General features: G+C 40.9%; 2 protein-coding genes and 1 long non-coding RNA gene across 4 annotated transcripts; 1 reads left to right on the top strand and 2 right to left on the bottom strand.

Moving 5' to 3' along the window:
* Positions 1-433: 433 nt before the first annotated feature.
* On the bottom strand, positions 434-7,949 carry eaf1 (ELL associated factor 1). 2 transcript variants are annotated; one of them, XM_089118213.1, is made up of 8 exons: positions 7,933-7,949; positions 7,734-7,804; positions 7,294-7,537; positions 4,844-4,938; positions 4,630-4,766; positions 4,022-4,188; positions 1,803-2,033; positions 434-961 (listed from the first exon to the last, which is right to left on the bottom strand). In XM_089118213.1, the coding sequence occupies exons 3-8, from the start codon at positions 7,394-7,396 to the stop codon at positions 918-920; spliced, it is 777 nt and encodes a 258-aa protein (XP_088974339.1). In that variant the 5' UTR covers positions 7,397-7,537; positions 7,734-7,804; positions 7,933-7,949; the 3' UTR covers positions 434-917. The 2 variants fall into 2 exon arrangements, with proteins under 2 accessions (XP_088974339.1, XP_039523234.2); XM_039667300.2 differs by lacking the exon at positions 7,933-7,949 and having other exon boundaries at positions 7,734-7,820.
* On the bottom strand, positions 2,092-4,019 carry LOC148976900 (uncharacterized). Its single transcript, XR_016145892.1, has 2 exons — positions 3,917-4,019; positions 2,092-3,567 (listed from the first exon to the last, which is right to left on the bottom strand). It is a non-coding gene; the product is annotated as an uncharacterized LOC148976900 (long non-coding RNA).
* A 223-nt stretch (positions 7,950-8,172) lies between the features above and the next one.
* Positions 8,173-10,900, top strand: pmvk (phosphomevalonate kinase). Its single transcript, XM_039667303.2, has 5 exons — positions 8,173-8,344; positions 8,419-8,482; positions 9,248-9,400; positions 9,679-9,808; positions 10,016-10,900. The coding sequence occupies exons 1-5, from the start codon at positions 8,256-8,258 to the stop codon at positions 10,144-10,146; spliced, it is 567 nt and encodes a 188-aa protein (XP_039523237.2). The 5' UTR covers positions 8,173-8,255; the 3' UTR covers positions 10,147-10,900.
* Positions 10,901-14,020: the final 3,120 nt, after the last annotated feature.

The raw sequence follows: 14,020 nt of genomic DNA, 5'->3' as shown, positions 1-14,020 counted from the left end.
CCCGCTTATGTATTTATATACAAACAGTAATATATGTATTCTTCAGCATAACAATGTCAGTCATTCATAATCCTATGTGTTGTTTAATTTGTAGAAACAGTACGTAAAACATTTATTAAATAATAATCAATAAAATGTTGAAAATATTTCATACGGGTTTATTAGAAATTGATAAAAAATAATAAATTGAATATAGCGCTTTTCTCTGACTCAAAGTCGCTTTAAGGGACAGGTGAATAAGCAAGACAAAAAAAAAATATCAGGTACATATAGAGATGGGAGGGGCGTGGGGGTGAAGAGACCCATCTCTATATGTACCTGATATTTTTTTTTTGTCTTGCTTATTCACCTGTCCCTTAAAGCGACTTTGAGTCAGAGAAAAGCGCTATATTCAATTTATTATTTAATAATAATCACTCAGACTCACTGACACTGCTCTTGTTTTTGTCTTTATCTGACATACACACTATATACAACATTTATCGCATTACAACCATTTGCGTTTGGTCAAACAAGCAGTTTATACATCTAGAGATGATCACATACACAGATTTGGGTATCGACAACAATTTGAAATATTTATGCAACATGAAGGATTGCGAGTCTTAAGTCATAGAAACACAAACAAAAAACAACTAAGATGAGCCGAAATGATTTGAGTCTGCACTGATTCCACACTGTAGGAAACAGGACTGAACCTCACAGATGGTGTGTGTGTGTGTGTGTGTGTGTAACACTGAACAATAAACTTCATAAAAACACTGAACAACCAAAGGTACAATATTACATCCTTACACAACCATATCGGTTCAAAATGGCCCTCTGCAATAAAAATAAAATCTAATAGTTATTTAACATTCTTTAAAACATTCTCTAGCATCCAGATGTTCAGATGAGCAGAAGAGCTGATCTCCGCATCAGTCGCTGTCGCTGCCAGATTCACTCAGCTGAAGATCGTTTCCTGAGGACAACAACACACACTTTATCCTCTGCGGGTCACGAGGAGAGAATCGCTGCGTCCCAGTTCACAAACAACCCGTCCTAGTATATAGTATTCGAAAATTGAATTAGTGCGTCCTAAATCGTAGTATTGAAATGAGTATCCAAATATACCCGGATGTCCTACTTTTCCCGGCTAGAATCCGACGTGCAGAACACGCTAAGGGCTAATATTGCCCACAACCCATCGCGCAATGGACGAGGGGATTCAATTAGAACTACAAATACTATTGAAAAGTGTTAAACTACAGACATGGCGGACATGCGAGTCCGGCGCTTATGTAGAGAGGTTTAGATAAAGGGGTTTGAGTGATTCATTATCAGGATCTAACCTGAGGAAAATGTATTTATTCAGTGCTGGCATCTGCAGCAGCATTGTGAACTTTTGTAAAGATACGTTTAACATTTAAATACATCATGATGTTGAAACTGCAAACACACGAGGAGAGCCTCCGCATTAAAGACCCACAATTGGCAGATCGACTTGCTTCAACATCTCTCTCAGAAACGGTAGGAAGTTCAATTAAATTGGATGTGGAGGATTTGACGTGACGAGATGATTGACAGGCCAGCTTATGGTGACAGGATTCATGAAACTATAATAATTTGTAACATTTATACTAGGCCGCAGGGCTGTCTTTAAAGTTGACTAAGTAAAGTCCCAAAACTTGCCTACTCTTCTGCTACACACTCAAAAGTATGTTCTTTTTCTTCACATAAAAGAGTACATAACTCTAAGGCGTAGTACAAGCAGGCGAACTGGGACGCAGCACATGACATGCGTGAGTGTGTGCGAGTCTTACTGAGCGTGTTCATCAGCTGGCTGCTGCCCTGTGATTGGCTGAGAGTGTTCATCAGCTGGCTGCTGCCCTGTGATTGGCTGAGTCCGTTGTCTGTGTGGTTCCCGCCGGGAGAGAGACGGGTGTCGGGTTCGGAGTCGCTCCCGGAGCTGTGGTCTTCAGCGCCGCTACCCGAGTCTGAGGAAGAAGAGCTGCTGCTCATCTGCTCGATCACGTCCACCTCGGCCCGCAGCTCTGAGACACACACACACACACATGTTGCAATCTTAAAATGTTGTTTCAGGCTCTACTACAGCAGCTGAATGTTGATTATTCTCCTCATATGCTCCATTGTTGCAGCTCCTCTCTTCCCAGTCTGTCAGGAACGCTCTGTTTACTTCCTGTCTCTATGAAGCCCCTCCTCCTGAAAAGCACACTGTGCTCTGATTGGTCGGCCGGAGCAGTGTGTTGTGATAGGTCGAGCACTTTGAGTGTGTTTGGGAAATGTCCCGCCCCTTTCCATAGCTGCCAGTTTTACACACTACTAACTTAATCAGGCTCCGCCCCTTTATTCTGCATATGAATTATTTAAATGAGGAATACTGTGACGTGTTCGTTCCCAGGAGATACAACCCAGTTAATAACGTAACCACGGTTCCCTGAGATAAGGGAACAAGTATTGCGTAGCTATAGACGAATCCGACGAGCGTTCTTGTGTAGGCTGCCATCTTGTGGCGACGCCATTACTGAGCTGTTACACCGGCATAGACATATGCACCAGTATGTAAACAAACCTCGGAGATAAGGTGATAACGCACCCTTGATGACAGCTACAGCCAGGCAGACTTGTTGGGTTGATGATGTTAGACATTGGCCTCCAGTCACAGATGAAGGTACAAACGATCTTACAGATTATTTATGAAAATAGCTAGGCAAGCAAGCTAGGCTAACGTTTGCTACTGAGGAAACTATAAAAAGATCTGTCCATTTGGCAACAATAAATAAATAAATAAATGACATCAAATAAACAATTTCATGTTTTTCATTTGTGTCCATTATTTATCTCATTTTTACATTGCAACGGGCATGGGTAAGGTAACGTTACAGCTAGAAAGTATACATAATATCGACCAACTACTGTTTTTAAACCATGGAAAGAAGTCAATATAACAGCAGGAGAACAATTATGTCACATAACGTTACATTCAGCTCAGGAAAGCCATTTAATGACCATAGCATATAAATTGAATAGAAAAAATAACAAGAGAGGAGATTTTGCTGATCACTATATCACACATTTATTATATTTTTTTACTTATGTCATTAAATAATTGTTATTATAAGCGAATGTCCGCGTCTTGTACTCGCCCAGGAAATCTGTGTAAACCGTACGGCTCCAGACAGGGGCAGTCGACCCGGGGTATTCACAGTGTTTTCTCTTCAAAATTGAAATTTTACTGCCACCATTAAAACTATTTATAACGGAAACTGTTTACCCACTCGACATTATACAAGGGGTAACGTTGTAACGTTAGTGACAGTCGTAAATCGCGAGCTGTTTATTCCAGTGGACGCAAGTTGCAACTAAAACAATAGAAGGCAATGGCGCAACGCTACCCAGCAACAGCTCAGTAATGGCGCCCGCTTACTTCCGGTAGTTTCGCCGGATTCGTCTATACGCTATGGGGAAAACTCATTTTTCTCCGAATACTTAAGCCTTTTTGTATAATAGACACAGTGCTACTGCACAGCCATAACAGTGCAGAGAGTGGGTGGTAACTGCACGAACCTATGGCAGAGTGGCAGAACTGCGAACCAATCTGTGCACAGCCCGCCGAGCTGAGAGCCCGCCAAAATGGGCGGGGCATCTGCATATAAAAGATGCTCGTTTCGCCATAGATTCAGGTTTATGGACTGAAGTGACCAACGGCTCTGATTTCTGGGCGAAGAAGGTGAAGCCTTCGAGAAGAGTTGTTCTAGAGCGACTGAAGTTGTCGCTTCAGTCAATAAACCTGAATCTATGGTGAATTGAGATTCTTTTTTAAAGCGGATGCCCCGCCCATTCTGCCGGGCTGTGCACCGATTGGTTTGCAGTTACGCCGCTCTGCCATAGGTTTGTGCAGTTACCGCTGACCAACCGATAGCTTGAGAGTGTTTTCCATTACGTATTATAAAATGCTCAATTCTAAAAACACAAGCAACCCCTGTGTGTGTGTGTGTGTGTGAGTGTGTCTGTGTCTGACCTCGCTTGATGTCGTCCAGCTGTGGCTCTGGTGAAGGGTTGTCTTTGCCTGGCGAGCTCCTAGCGCCCCCCGCTGGCCGGAGTGGGGTGCGAAACTGAGCCGTCAGTGGAGTCGCTCTCACCAACTGCTGATCCAGACGAGCCTGGACCTTACTACTGCCCTCGGCCCTGACCAACACACACACACACACAATCATCATCATCAGCACCTCATCTGCTGCCCTCGGCCCTGACCAACACACACAATCATCATCTACACGGGTCGCTGTGAACACAGCTGTTTTTGAGGAGGTAAATGCGTGTTGTTTTACACAACCATTGAGGAATCTTAACCAAAGTATGTTACAAAATTTACACGAACACCCTAAAGAATCATATCAACTTGTGGAAAATGGGCATCCGACGACCCCTTTAACCAAAATAGTCGGTTATAGTGAATGTAAACACTGAGACAGAGCGCGTGTGTATCATCATTATGGCTCCGTGCTGCTCTTAAAGTGACAGCAGCCTAATAAACCTGCTTCAGTCATTCAGAGAGAGTGCCGCATGTGTTGTGTTTCACAGTGCGTGTCTTTAATATCCTCCACACATGAACGATGAACGACCCACCTGGTCTTCTTGACCTGTATGCTGCTGCTGAGCTTCTCCAGCATGAACTCGCCCGTGTCGTGGTTGATGATGAGCACGCAGTCCTTCTGATACGGCCTCTTGTTGCCCTTGAAGACGGTCATGGGCGGCGTGGACCCCTGCGGACGAGAGTGAGTGAGCGCACACAGACACACACACACAAACACACACACACAGGACATAGACACACTCTTACCGGGATGTGTGGGAGTGTGATGGTCACCTCCTCGCCCTTGCCCACCTGCAGCTCTCCTTCACACGACGTGTCGATCGACGCCGGCTTGAAGTCATCTGAGGAGGACAGAGCGAACAGGCTCGAAACAGAACGCGGGACAATAACGCTGGGAATCGAACTCCTGTACCAATTCTGGAATCAAGTCAATATGACTTAAACCCCTTAGCTGTCACCCCCCTTTTTGAGAATGGGGGTTAAAATGCACTATTCAAACTTAAATGGTTGTAATTTAACCCCTTAACTGTCACCGTCCCGGTACCGGGACGCCTAACTTTACTTCACTATATTTCTATTAAATCCTAATCTAATTATGACAAATTATATATTGTTGGAAAGGTCTAAGACTTCTAAATAGATATTCTACCCCTGTTTTGTGTTAAAAATTATGTAGGAAGAGTAATTGATGAATTTATGACAAGAGTGCACCTCAAAAAATCTGCATCATAACAGGAGTTTTGACCTTTGTCACAAAAAGTTGATGAACCCACTTTTAATCATTGAAACTTCTGTTTTTATGCTAAAAGTTCATAATAAACATATAATCTAGTATTTTTCAATAAAAAATAAAAAATTATAGTACAATATTATCCTCTAAAAATGATAATATTTATATTTATTATCCTCTAAAATATAATATTATTTTTTATCGCCTTTTTTTTATTATATCACATATTTTAGTAGTTATCATAAATTAGGTATCATTTGAAAGCTTATAAACTCAGAATTCATCGTGTGAAAACTGTTTTATAATTGAAAGTTGCGTTACCATAGAAACGGTACTTATTTTATCAGGCTCCTCCCCTTTTGGGCATCATTATATTTAATAATTTATGATCAAAACCTTTTCTAATCTTGACAAAACTGATATTGTCAGAAAGGTCAGAGTCTCAAGGTTCCAAATTTTGTGACAGAATTGATATTTGGACAGAAATGTATTAATTTGTTTAGGCAGAATGTATACAACTAAATTCAATGGAATTCAATGGCACCCGGTGGCTATTTTTGGTACTACGCCTAAACAAAATCTCATGGGAACTTCAATTTTTGTGATATCAACTTCAAATTTGGAACATAACTTGATAAGATGTATGGCTTTGATTTTATAGAAATTTTAGAGTAAAAAATATTTTATAAAATATATATTTTATATAAAATAAAAAATATAGTACAGTATATTTAATTTACTGTAAATTTAAACTTCCATAACTTTTTCATACTTTCATTTTTTAAAGTGTTTTCACTTCAGCAATATTCTGCTGAGTGTTTTCTTTAAAACAAGACCAAACTTGGGTATATATTCCAAAGCATTCTTAAAACAAAGCGTTCGGTCCACGTGTGTTATTCTACATTTTAATACAGTTTCTGTTTGTTGGAATGTTTCTCTTTGTCTTATTGGAATCAAAACCGTAATCGTTAAAATTCAAACGTTACCCAACCCTAATTACAATCCATGAAAAATTAAATGAAAAGTTATTAACTGTGTTTTATGAACATTTATGGACACATTCATCATATTTATTACTTTTCCACTAAAGTAAATAATATGTTAAATTAAAAAATAAGAGCTCATTACAGCTGCGATATTATTACAAAATCATTAATAAACGATAAACGTTTTTTTTGTGTGTGGAGAAATGGCATATTATTGTGTATAATGATTTGAAAAGCATTAAACAGTTCTCTGTTAGTTTCACCCGTGCAGCTTAAAATGTCATAGTTATTCAAACAGGCTTTTCTGTAAATCTGACGACTGCTTCTCAAATCTCGGAGTTCAACGAGTTCAATCGCATAACGTTTGCTTTTTACATCTCCATTTATGCATTTGGAAGACGCTTTTATCCAAAGCGACTTGCATTGCATTTCGAGGTACACCTTTACATTCTTATCAGTTCTTAGCAGAATATTGGAGTGTTTATTCTAAAAGATTAATCCACACACATCGTCATTATTGTGTTAATAATGTTGAATCAGAATCAGTTCCTCTTGCAGCATCTCTTCTCTTCTCTGATGACGAGGGCGGGGTTTTAACCTGTCACTCACATGAGATCAGCCAATAGCAAACCACAACCATCCCACCAGCCAATCAACTGCACACGGACACAATCAAGCCCCCGCCCTGCATCTGTTCTTGTTCGCAAATGCACTTTCATGCGACTTTTAATGTTAAACAAGGTGTTACAATATTTATTTATTTATTTATTTATTTTCAAAAATGGGAATTAATCAGGGCCAAAATATTAAAAGACCGCAGTTAGGTTAGCTTCTTCAGTTGTCTGTTAATATCGCGCCAAAATTAAACCAGCCTGATTTTCCCACTGTCAATGACGTCACATCACATCCATGCGCTGGATGTTTATTATTCCGCTGCTAAAGGCTGATCTTGAGATTAGAAGTGTTCTTGTGTTACTCACATCTGATGGTGTGGAAGGATGATTTGGGTCTCTTCTCGAAACTGTCTCCGAGCTTCAGCACGTGCTCCTCTTTATCCAGAGGCGTGTTCGCGCTCCCGTTCATCACATCCAGTCCAGAACCGCAGAACCTCACAGGTAAACAAACACCCGAGGAGAAGCGGCCAAAACACTGCGGCAGATCCAACACTTCCGGGTCACGGGGAACTCAAATAACGCCCTCGACAAGATCTTTACGTTATTATGCCTGTAAAATCAGACATTTGGCATTTAAAGCACAAGATAAAACATGTATCAAATGAGTTGTTCGTCTTTCAAAATGAGGAAAAACGATAAAGTTAATTAAATCTAATATTCAATAATAAATAAATATATTAGAAGAAAATGGTATTAGACCCAGTTAGTCCGAGTGTTAGCACACATGTATGTAAATATTTTGGCACCTTTGTTCGGTGAATGAAAATAAACAACATCCAGAGACCGCTTGTTTGGTTTCACTTCCGGGTCAGTGATGCTAGAAAAAAAGTAGTGAAAAAATACGTTATTAGTTTAGTTTAATTGTATTGCTTTAGAGAGTCTCTGGTGCTATAGAAGTAAAAAAATATGTAGCGTTAAAATGATGTGAATATATTAAGCACATACTCCGTGAGCTGATGGCGTGACACTCGCGCGATTACCGTAATTACACCGAACATCACGAACACAGACGTTACATCACTTGGCTATTCACTACTTCCTTGAGTGAAAAAAAACTGCACTGATGTCTTAAAGAACACAATAAAAGGAATGAAAAAAACATAACTAAGTGAGAAAAACAAAAATGGCAGCATCGAAGTGTGTTTATGCGGTTCGGTGGCTGCGTCATCTTGGTCCATTACGGTAAAGTCGAGACGCAGTCGTTCCTCATACTGAACATGTGTTTATGAGTGTGAAGAACCAAGAACGCATTACATGCGACCACAGTCATGACACACTCACAGCCGAGGATTATCCTGTTATTCAGTGGGAAGCGGAAGTCAGGGAAGGATTATGTGGCCGATTTGATTCAGCACAGGTGAGCTCTAGTGTCGCGCGCACAGGTGAGCTGCATGAACGCTGATGATGCTGATTCTGTTGTTGTGATCGCAGGCTGACTGCAGAGATGTGCTGTATACTCCGACTGTCTGCGCCACTCAAACAGCAGTATGCACAGGTATACTACTCTTCAACCCTGTAGCCTGACATGTGTGATCATAACCTTTAGACTAAATAGTTTTAACTTAAAAAAGGTTTGCATTTGTGAATTGTTTTGTATCACATTCAATATTTCAGGCATTATGCACTTGCTTATCTGCATACACTGTTGAGAGCCACGCCCACATGCCATCATCCAATCAGCAACCGGTGCACAGAAACCAGCCCCGCCTTAAATTTGTTCTTCTTTGAAGCTGTAATCTAAGATGCTGTAAATGAACTCTGACCTCTTGTTTCCTCAATCTCAGTAGTCGAGGGTGAGGAGAATAATGACCGAATCTGAAGTTACTCCTGTATTATATCTCTCCCATAATTCATGTGAACGATCAGAGAGCGTGCAGGAAAACAGGGGTCAATCCGTAGTCCAGAAAAACTATTGAAGAATCAAATCTACAAAATTTGATCAGAAATACCTTAAAAATAGTGAAATATTAGTAGAATATAAATCATCTGTTTTCTAAAAAAAAAAAAAAAAAAATGTTCATCATCATTACTCCAGTCTTCAGTGTCACATGATCCTACACAAATCACTCTAATATGATTAGTAGTGTCATCATTATTTCTGTCTAATTATAATTCATATTATCAAAAGAGTTCATCCAGTAATGAAACAAGTGAATAAAAAATCATGATTCACAGTTTATCCAGATTTGTGCAGTGCTAATTTTAATTTCAGTTTAATGTGTAAACTCTGTGACTGGTGTGTGTGTGTGTGTGTGTTCAGGATCATGATCTGGACTACGAGGAGCTGCTGGGCTGTGGTCAGTATAAGGAGAGGCATCGGGTGGAGATGATCCGCTGGGGAGAGATGAGGAGACAGCAGGACTCGGGCTTCTTCTGCCGGCTGGCCGTCCAACATGCCACGCGACCCGTCTGGGTACATAATCATAATCATAATCATAATGCATTTTACAGTAGATTAACAATAATGAACCATCACTGAATTTACTTCAGCTCATGTGACCTTAGTAACACGCTCTCCTATCGTCACGTGACCTCAGTAACACACACTCTCCTGTCGTCACGTGACCTCAGTAACACACACTCTCCTGTCGTCACGTGACCTCAGTAACACGCGCTCTCCTGTCGTCACGTGACCTCAGTAACACGCTCTCCTGTCGTCACGTGACCTCAGTAACACACACTCTTCCTCAGATCGTCAGCGACTGCAGGAGGAGATCGGATGTAGAGTGGTTCCGGCAGGAGTTTCCCGACCGGTGTGTGTGTGTGCGTGTGGAGGCGTCAGAGGAGACCAGATCACAGCGGGGCTGGAGGTTCACCACAGGTAGTTCAAGTTCGGCTGACCAAAGTGCTTTACAGAACAACCAGATTAAAATGATATAACATGCATAACAACAATTAAAATGAAAAATTAGAGCAACATAGCTAAGAGTAACCATAAACCAGCAGTAGCAGAACACTGAGTATTGGACACACGTCTTATAAATGATTAATGACTGAGAGTACCTGACGCTGCTGTACACCTGCTCAGGTGTGGACGACGCCGAGTCCGAGTGCGGTCTGGACGAGGGAGTGGAGTTCGACTGGATCCTGCAGAACAACGGAGAACACGAGCGCCTGGAGAAACAGCTGGACGAGCTTCTGTCGGCGCTCACTAGATGATGAACACGCTCCGGAAACATCAGAATCTGACCATAATCAACATATCTGACCATAATCAACATATCTGACCATAAACTGCAGAATCTGACCATAATCAACATATCTGACCATAAACATCAATATCTGACCATAAACCGCAGAATCTGACCATAAACAACATATCTGACCATAATCAACATATCTGACCATAAACCGCAGAATCTGACCATAATCAACATATCTGACCATAAACATTAATATCTGACCATAAACCGCAGAATCTGACCATAAACATTAATATCTGACCATAAACATTAATATCTGACCATAAACATTAATATCTGACCATAAACCGCAGAATCTGACCATAAACCGCAGAATCTGACCATAATCAACATATCTGACCATAAACCTCAATATCTGACCATAAACAGCACTTCTGCTCCTCATCTGCTCACTTTACTGGCTTCCAGAGGACAGTCGGGGACATAATACATGAACTGATGATGCAAACTTCATAGAAGACACATTTTGTTGTAAAGACAAGAGTTTCATTATTCAGTTCAGTTAATATAAAGGGAAGGTCTCTAAAGATTCCTCACATTGTTCTCTCACAGTTCTGTTCAGAGGTTTTATTGCAAATGTGCTGTAAAACATCCTCTAGATTGTACCGTTGTTCTGTATTTTCTGTGTAAAAAATCCCATGCATTTACATACAGTGAATAAATAAAAGAGTGAGAGCAATATTACAGGAATAGTTTGCCCAAAATAATAATCCTGTCATTTAAAAACCACAAACAAATTCTGCATCCTCTGAAGCTATTTCCATACCAAATGATTTATTCATTACTTTTGTCAGAACGAGGACCGTGTACATGATGCTCTTTGTTTTAACGTGCGCAAGGGCGACATTTCAATGCATAACAACCTCAATTTGAATAAAGTACACTAAAAGGTCTTAAACTGTTTTTTTTAAGGTGTGTTTCTTTACAGGTTTCACCACAGTCTTCAGAAGGAAATTATAAATCAAGACTAGATTTTCTACTCGCTAACGTTGAATATTAAGTTCACCTAGTTAGGTGACCTGATTACTTTAAAAGTACTGCAGTTACCCTGTTTCCCAGAGACACACTGATATACCAGATCATTGATATCGTGCGAGACGGCAGAAAAACGAAGATCTTCGAATGTTGATGTGTTGTGTAGATAAAGAAATGAAATAAAGCAATTATCAATGCATTTATATAGATGCAAAGCAGAATACATGAGTACAGCCATAGATTTCAACACACAGTACTATGAAAAACAAATAAAAAAATGCTATATATTTATAAACAATGATTGAACAGCAGTTTAAAGGATGCTTTCTTCCTCAAACATTCATGAAAACATAGACAATATCACCAGAGTGATTTTAGACAAAGCTTTAGTGTGATTTCAAGTGGCCAGAGAAGAATTCACAATCATTTTCCCAATACATTCCGTTATCAATAAACATTAATATCTTTCAGCGGTTCAGGAGAAACCCTCGCTGATTTATAACCCTTTATAAGAGGTAAACCGTGGAGGTTATTAAAACTATTCATGTTTCTACCTAATAACCAGGGCTTGTAATGTGTTACAACTTTACCATAATATGACGTCGTTTCTTCAGCACATCCTTCCAGTCATATAATAATGGACAATGATACAGCTAACCCGGAAACACAAGTTCTAAAGTCCGTAAAGTTTCCTTCATTTCTAACTCATTAAGTCCTTCATCAAAGAAAGAAAATACACCATAAACCGTTTAAATAGCAACTGTAAAATGTGGAAACATCTTTAAAAAAGACGTTCTACATGATGTTTAATATAAATGCATTAGGCCTGTTTCCGTCTGGACCGATAAGGCTTCTCCAGAACACACAGTATTTACAGGATTACAAACAGCCGTTCAGAGTTTAAATAAAACACTAAAGTGATCCGGATTCTTCCACGGATATTGACTGAGGTGTAGTTTCTGAGCGCCACCTAGTTGTAGTGTTACGTAACAGCTAAAATACTCCGGCCATGTGACCAGAAGCACATTTCCTATTGACAGTGAGAATGTGTGATTGACAGTGTGAGTGTGTGATTGACAGCAAGTGTGTGATTGACAGTGAGTGTGTGTGATGGACAGTGAGTGTGTGTGACTGTGATTGATCCTATTGGTTGTCCAGCATTATTGGCAGAGCGATGGAAAAGAGATGATAATCCTCACCATAGCAGATATCCGTGGTTTTGACAGCGAGTGTGTGTGTGTGAGTGTGTGTGACTGTGATTGACAGCGAGTGTGTGATTGACAGCGAGTGTGAGTGTGTGATTGAGTGTGTAATTGACAGCAATTGTGAGTGTGTGACTGTAATTGACAGCGAGTGTGAGTGTGTGTGTGACTGACAGCGAGTGTGAGTGTGTGATTGACAGTGAGTGTGAGTGTGTGATTGACAGTGAGTGTGAGTGTGTGATTGACAGCGAGTGTGAGTGTGTGATTGACAGCGAGTGTGAGTGTGTGATTGACAGCGAGTGTGAGTGTGTGATTGACAGTGAGTGTGAGTGTGTGATTGACAGCGAGTGTGTGATTGAGTGTGTGATTGACAGTGAGTGTGAGTGTGTGATTGAGTGTGTGATTGACAGCGAGTGTAAGTGTGTGATTGACAGCGAGTGTGAGTGTGTGATTGAGTGTGTGATTGACAGCGAGTGTGTGATTGAGTGTGTGATTGACAGCGAGTGTGAGTGTGTGATTGACAGTGAGTGTGAGTGTGTGATTGAGTGTGTGATTGACAGCGAGTGTAAGTGTGTGATTGACAGCGAGTGTGAGTGTGTGATTGAGTGTGTGATTGACAGCGAGTGTGTGATTGAGTGTGTGATTGACAGCGAGTGTGAGTGTGTGATTGACAGCGAGTGTGTGATTGAGTGTGTGATTGACAGCGAGTGTGAGTGTGTGATTGAGTGTGTGATTGACAGCGAGTGTGAGTGTGTGTGTGACTGACAGCGAGTGTGAGTGTGTGATTGACAGCGTGTGTGAGTGTGTGATTGAGTGTGTAATTGACAGCAATTGTGAGTGTGTGACTGTAATTGACAGCGAGTGTGAGTGTGTGTGTGACTGACAGCGAGTGTGAGTGTGTGATTGACAGTGAGTGTGAGTGTGTGATTGACAGTGAGTGTGAGTGTGTGATTGACAGCGAGTGTGAGTGTGTGATTGACAGCGAGTGTGAGTGTGTGATTGACAGCGAGTGTGAGTGTGTGATTGACAGCGAGTGTGAGTGTGTGATTGACAGCGAGTGTGTGATTGAGTGTGTGATTGACAGTGAGTGTGTGATTGAGTGTGTGATTGAGTGTGTGATTGAGTGTGTGATTGACAGCGAGTGTGTGATTGACAGCGAGTGTGAGTGTGTGATTGACAGCGAGTGTGAGTGTGTGATTGACAGCGAGTGTGTGATTGAGTGTGTGATTGACAGTGAGTGTGTGATTGAGTGTGTGATTGAGTGTGTGATTGAGTGTGTGATTGACAGCGAGTGTGTGATTGAGTGTGTGATTGAGTGTGTGATTGAGTGTGTGATTGACAGCGAGTGTGAGTGTGTGATTGACAGCGAGTGTGTGATTGAGTGTGTGATTGACAGCGAGTGTGAGTGTGTGATTGAGTGTGTGATTGACAGCGAGTGTGAGTGTGTGATTGAGTGTGTGATTGACAGTGAGTGTGAGTGTGTGATTGAGTGTGTGATTGACAGTGAGTGTGTGATTGACAGCGAGTGTGAGTGTGTGATTGACAGCGAGTGTGAGTGTGTGATTGACAGTGAGTGTGAGTGTGTGATTGACAGCGAGTGTGTGATTGAGTGTGTGATTGACAGTGAGTGTGTGATTGAGTGTGTGATTGACA

Source organism: Pimephales promelas, chromosome 12, assembly GCF_988280905.1.
Source record: "Pimephales promelas chromosome 12, fPimPro1.hap1.1, whole genome shotgun sequence".
Lineage (NCBI taxonomy): Eukaryota > Metazoa > Chordata > Actinopteri > Cypriniformes > Leuciscidae > Pimephales > Pimephales promelas.
This window is presented reverse-complemented; position numbering and strand designations above follow the sequence as displayed.

What these genes read in the sequence shown, in the direction of transcription:
- eaf1 (XM_089118213.1), bottom strand. Translation starts at nt 7,396, where the DNA reads ATGAACGGGAGCGCGAACACGCCTCTGGATAAAGAGGAGCACGTGCTG. An exon ending in ATACAGGTCAAGAAGACCAG is followed by an intron (nt 4,189 to 4,629) that starts GTGGGTCGTTCA and finishes TGTGTTGGTCAG; the next exon opens with GGCCGAGGGCAGTAGTAAGG. An exon ending in CCAGCTGATGAACACGCTCA is followed by an intron (nt 962 to 1,802) that starts GTAAGACTCGCA and finishes TGTTGTCCTCAG; the next exon opens with GAAACGATCTTCAGCTGAGT.
- pmvk (XM_039667303.2), top strand. Translation starts at nt 8,256, where the DNA reads ATGACACACTCACAGCCGAGGATTATCCTGTTATTCAGTGGGAAGCGG. An exon ending in GCCGATTTGATTCAGCACAG is followed by an intron (nt 8,345 to 8,418) that starts GTGAGCTCTAGT and finishes TTGTGATCGCAG; the next exon opens with GCTGACTGCAGAGATGTGCT. An exon ending in GGGCTGGAGGTTCACCACAG is followed by an intron (nt 9,809 to 10,015) that starts GTAGTTCAAGTT and finishes ACACCTGCTCAG; the next exon opens with GTGTGGACGACGCCGAGTCC.